The 6,000-nt window shown below is 44.1% G+C and overlaps 1 protein-coding gene across 2 annotated transcripts in view; it reads right to left on the reverse strand.

Annotated features, from left to right (window-relative positions):
• Positions 1 to 5,266, reverse strand: part of XPO6 (exportin 6) — a 61,127-nt gene extending 55,861 nt beyond the window's left edge. Inside the window, exon 1 of one of the 2 annotated variants that reach the window (XM_061599258.1) lies at positions 4,252 to 5,266. In XM_061599258.1, the coding sequence (XP_061455242.1) occupies positions 4,252 to 4,254 (3 nt within the window). In that variant the 5' untranslated portion in view covers positions 4,255 to 5,266. The remainder of the gene's footprint in view (positions 1 to 4,251) is intronic. The other variant, XM_061599257.1, reaches the window with a different exon arrangement.
• Between the last annotated feature and the right edge of the window lie 734 nt (positions 5,267 to 6,000).

Consider the following 6,000-nt stretch of genomic DNA (forward strand, 5'->3'; position numbering starts at 1 on the left):
AGCAGCCTGAAGAAGCATGCCAAGAACCTGTCTGAGATTAGCATTCTTCAAATCCAGTTGCATACACATTTTAACTGGGGGTCCACAAATTTTGAGTGGGCTTGGTAGTTGGCTGGATTTCTGCTTGCCTTGATCCTTCTCTCTGTAGGGGGAAAGACGGTGTCTTGCATTGCAAGGTGACACTTTGTGCCTGCAGTGCCGAGTAAAGACATTCTAGGAAGCAGAGAGAAGTATTGTTGCTCTCCAGGTATCTACAAGGCTTAGTACGCTGTTAGGAAGATTCCACATCCTTCTACAAGAATTCTCCCTGATTCTACACTTACCAATGACAAACTGGCAAATGTATTTATCTAATGCTTACAGGGGAAAGGTACACGAAAAGCAGCAAATAACTTAGGTATAAGACACAAGCTTATGGGAAGAAGCAATTCCATGTATGACCGTCTGTTCAAGAACTTCTCACAGACCCCAAGCACCTTCTTGTTGCCCCCTCCCCTCTGCACTCCACTCACAGAAGCCTGGCTAGCAGAGATAAGGGAAGGAGCCTTTTCCATCATCCTGTCCAAACTGTGCAATGTTCTCCTCAGAGAGGCATCTCTGGCTCCCTCATTGCCCATTTTAAACAGGTTTTGAAACAGTATTATTTCAGCTGGCTTTTTTTTTAAGCTAAGGCCTTAATTGGTTTATTTTGCTGCTTTGACTTCTTTTGTCCTTATAATAGTATTGATTTTTTAAAATATTGCTTAATTACAATGCTTTCTTTTTAAAGTTGTTGCAAGCCACTTTGGGATGACGTGTGCTTTACAAAGGCAAGATACAGCATTTCATTATAAATAAATAATTTTAATTAAATCTTTTAGAGTTAGGGTATTGTTGGGGCTTAACACACTGAACTATACACCTGGGAGGCATCAGTTCAAGTCTCTTCTCTGCTATGAGCCTACTAGGTGCCTTTAGGTTACCTATAAACCTTATCCCTGCTTCCTCTCCACATTTGCAAAATGAGGACAATAATACCGACTTATTTACGAAGATCACTGAGATAACATGGCGGAATGGGCAGATTCCACTTTGCCACGAAGCTCAGTGAGGACCTTCAGCAAGTCACTATCTCACAGCCTAACCTTAGAGGGCTGTTGTAAAACAGAATGATCCTTTTGTACACCAACCCTGAGCTTCTGCAATAATGTAAGCACTCTGCTCAGTGCTATATAAATGCTATTGTTGCCATCATCAATATCATCAAGGTTCCACAATCCTGCCTGCCATGGCAAGTGTTCCGCTGCCCTCTGATGAGCTCCCGGCTTTCTCCGAACCTTGCAGCTGGAGACAGGGGCAGGGAATGTCTCCACAGCTGTGCTCATCTTCTGGGGATGTTCCCTGCACCTTCCTCCCCAATGCTGGGAGGGTGCCTGGGACTTGTTTTGGTACTGCTCCTTCAGAAGCACATCACTCTCTTCACAATGCATTTCAGAGACACAGTGTGAGGCCAAGGGCAAACCATGCCCCTTACAGTAGAGTCCCGATGGCTACAAAGTTTGGGTTGGCTTCCCAAGACCACTAAAATTTGTGGAGCCCCAATCATCATCACCACCACCATCATCAAAGCACCATCTGTGCTAGCAAATCCTTTAACCATAAATGCTCCTTTTACCATGGAAGATGGTTATGACCAGCAGAGAAAAGCTCTCAGATCAATGATCAAAACAGTACACTGCTGCAGAATTATGAAAGACATAGTTATGCTCCTTCTCTCCCTTGCTACTTGGAAAACAGAATTAATAAATTCAGTATGACTCAAATTGCTCAAAGGGAAAAGGAAATTTAGTGGCAATGAACAATTTTAGATATGAGTCTGATGCCTGGTAGTGCAATGATTAAGCCATCCAATTTATATAAGAGTGTGTGTGATATGTGTGTGTGTGTGATATATGTGTGTGTGTGTGTGAGAGAGAGGGGGGGATGTTTGCATATATGAAGTCGAAGTCTCTTGGAGACATTGTTTTAAAAAAAGAAGGCAAATAACACTGCTGGAAAAATCCAACAGATGGCTGCCCAGAGGCACTTAAACATTTGAGGCTGGGTCTGAAGAATTTGAAATATTTCTTCAGCAATATATATGAGTCTATGGATGACACACAATAGCATCATTTGCTGTACAGCCTCTCCAGCAGTTGTTAATTCCACATCCATGCCTCTCTTTAGCTTACATGTGGGTTGGTTATTTATCACTTTGCTTGCTCTTTAAAAAAACTTCCTTTCAACCCAATCCCCCCCCCAGTTATTAAGGCAACAACATTTGGACTCCCCCAATTGACTGCACAATCGGCAAACTAGAACTCTAACACACACCACAGCAATACTAACATCCCCCAAAAGTTACTAGCATCATCTTAAGCACTTGGAAATGTATCCAGATTTCCAGACAATACTAACAGAAACCTCACTGTGGTAAGTGCCCCACAGATAATCTATTTCTGGGTCACAAGATAATGCTGCCAGATGACAGCTCAATCCATCCTTCATTGTACAAAACCTCACCAACATGCCCAACTGGCGTAAGAGATAGGATCATAAATGGGTTGTTTTCAATCTGCGCTTCTCTAAGCACTGTGAAGGCTCCAGATGGCCTCACCTACCTGGAAAAGTATATGAGAAATTAGACATTGCTTGTGCACACCTAAGACATGCCAATATTGTCACTGATATTAAACCCAAAAATGTTTTGCACCTGTAATCTGTTAGATTGTAGAACAGATCATTGATCTTGCATTTTCACCCAAGTAGATCACCCAGTAAAAAAAATATTTCTGGACAACAAATACATAAATTCGCAAACTTTGTCCTCAGGGAGTTCTTTTTGTATCTGACATGGAACACCTGCAAAGATGTTGGGGTGGGGGACACTCCATAGGTCTGATCAGAGTTTATGAGAAACACCAGCCAGCACTGATGGGCTTTTTTCTGGAAATCTTTTGAATTAGATAAGTTTTCTCCTCACAAACTCGTCAGTTATTTTTCTTTATGCATCTCTAGAAACACTCAAAGAAGGTAAGGGTTTATCTACCTACTTACCAACTTGAGTGGCAACATGCATGATACTGTATTCTTGAATATATGAGGCAATGTACATTTACTTGTGTCAGGTGCTAAATTCAAGACCATTAAATTAAAACCCAGATTTTTATTTTGAAAGAAATAAAACTTTCCATGCCCTCAACACACTTGCCTCCAAAAAACTTAATACACTTGCAAAGCAGGAGGTCCTAAGACTAAAGTTTGGGCTGATAGCATGCACCTCATATTGTGCTGGATTTCTTGAAGGCCTCTTCTAGAAATCACAAGAGCAAATTAACACTAACAGCACTAGATATTTCTGAATATACTCCAGATTTGGTCAAATAGAGCAGACTTCTACAAATGCTTGCAAAAAATTCAGTGAAACTTAATTCAGATTAAGCATTTATACTATAGGATGGCATCTTTAAACGCAAAACCCATTTTTACACTCTGTTAATCAACTTCCATTTTGGATCCAGTGCTACAGTAAACGACTCACCCAGTCAAGCTGTTACATTCGCACAAATCTGGGGACAAATATTCAGTGAGTCCACCCACCATGCTAGACTTTTATTACATTTTAAGAAGGGATTCTGCAACACTTCAGCTGCATGCACTGATATTCCTTCTTAAGAACCTGGCTCTCTAGTAAACATACATAATGACAACCAGCTACCTACGATGGCAGCTGACCAAAAATGAGGATCCTAAACCACGAAGTTCACAAGCATCCAAAGTGCTTTACTAGCACAATGCCAGTCATTGGAACCTAACACATAACTCCATTGCAAGACAATGCTATTTTCCAACAATGGCATCTTATTAACATGCCCTTATATTCATTTAATATACCTGGGAAGACACATCATCAGCTAAGCATCCATTCAAGAGTTGTTACTAACACCAATGTATCAGAGTAGCTAAGATAGTAACTATGAGATTAGCAGGTAGCCGTAGGCAAATCTGTCCTCTAGGCCTCAGCATCCCATCTTCCAAATCTCTACCACAAGGATAACACTGGCTTCCCTTTCACACCTTTTTTAAAAAAAGAAATATTGAAACAAAGCATTTTGAACGCTAAAATAGCAAAGTATGTCACAAGTATTATTATACTTTGAAGACACCCACATGACAATCCATCACATACGATCATCTTAACAGGACCAGCTCAAGACTATTCTTAAAACTTACCATTATGGCTTAGGAGGCGTCAGGGATGATTTGGCTCTTAAGAGCTTGGCTTTTTTTCTTCCCCTCTTGCTTCAGCTCACGTCATGGTCAAAGAGATAGCTTCCTAGGAGGGCCTTCTTCCTCCATTTGGGTAAAAAAAAAATTAAAAACGCCCCCCCAAACCCCTTCCTATCTCTTCCCTTCCTAAATGAAGAGGTGAATACACCCTCCCAGTGTTTGGCTTCAGGAACCTATCAGAGAGCAGTACCTAGCAGAATTTTTTTTTAAAACCCAACACGCCCCCCTCCGCTGTCAGCTTCCCCCTATTTTGCGTAAAAAAGAGAAAGTATTTATAGAGCAAGATAATTTATACAATGAGTTTCTTTTTTAAAAAACGAGAGATGTCTATATGGAGACACTCAAGTGCAAGCAGAGGCCTATACTGGGGTGGGGGGAGAAGGGGTTCGTATGGCATGTATTTCTTGAGGAGGGGGAAGAATAAAAAAGGGGAAGATTAAAAAAAATAGGACATTGGTGGTGGTGTTGCAGGAGGGAAGGGCTGAGGGCCTATGCTTAGTGCGTGTCTGTGTGAAGGGGTGTGTGTGCCTATCTCCTGGAGGAGGTGAGAAAGGCAGGGCCCCTCGTGGGAGGGATGAGGGGCCTGCCTGCCTGTTGGGGCCTGCACCTTGGAAACTCGCCTTATCGCCTTTCTAGAGCCCCCCTCATCCTCCTCAGCTGACACCCCTGAGCAAGCCGCCGCCGCCGCCGCCGCCGAGCCTTCCTCAGAACGCTCCTCCTCCTCCCGCTCGGTTTTTCCCCTCCCCCTCTTCTTCTTCCTCTCAGCCTCCGGGTTGGGGGAGGGGGAAGCCGCCGCCACAACCGCTAACGCTGCTGCCGCTCCGCCCACTGACGCAGCCCAACAGCCACAAACGCCTTTTCTCCTCCTCCCCGTCCCCCCCCGTAACTTGGCTTCGTTCTTCCTCCCTCCTTCCTTTCCTTCCTTTCCGTCACACCGGAAGCTACCCGTGAAGCCAATCCTGAATGGCGCGCGCGCGCGCGAGCGAACGAGAGTGTGTGAACGGGCGGGCCGACCGACCAATCCGAGCGAACGGCAGGTGGTGACACTGCCGAACCGAAACCACGCCTTGCCCTTCCCTTCAGCCAATAGACAGGCAGGCAGATATGTACAGAGGAAGGGCGTGAGGGAGAGGATGAGGGAGATTTTTATGTACAAAGATTGATAGATGGATATGTAAGTGTGTATAACACACACACAGAGAAAGAGAGCGCCAGTGCCAGTGCCGGAGTGGTTAGCCAGCTGGACTACGACCTGGGAGACCAGGGTTCGAATCCCCACACAGCCATGAAGCTGACTGGGTGATCTTGGGCCAGTCACTGCCTCTCAGCCTCAGAGGGAGGCAATGGTAAACCCCCTCTGAATCCCACTTACCATGAAAACCCTATTCGTAGGGTCGCCATAAGTTGGGATCGATTTGAAGGCAGTCCATTTCATTTTTCATCATTGGTAGTTTCCCACTAATAGCAACCTTGCTACCTACTGTGCATTTCAAAAACGACAGAAGAACCTAGACTTCAATCTACCTGGATACAACACTGTCCATTCTGGGAACATCTTCTGCTTAGGGGTTTTTCCATGGGAGCCCCTGGCTTGCCACTCTGAGAACAGGATGCTGCCATAAGTCAGGATCGATTTGAAGGCAGTCCATGTCATTTTTCACACACACAATATATATACATATATATATTGTT

Source organism: Rhineura floridana, chromosome 17 (assembly GCF_030035675.1).
Source record: "Rhineura floridana isolate rRhiFlo1 chromosome 17, rRhiFlo1.hap2, whole genome shotgun sequence".
NCBI lineage: Eukaryota > Metazoa > Chordata > Lepidosauria > Squamata > Rhineuridae > Rhineura > Rhineura floridana.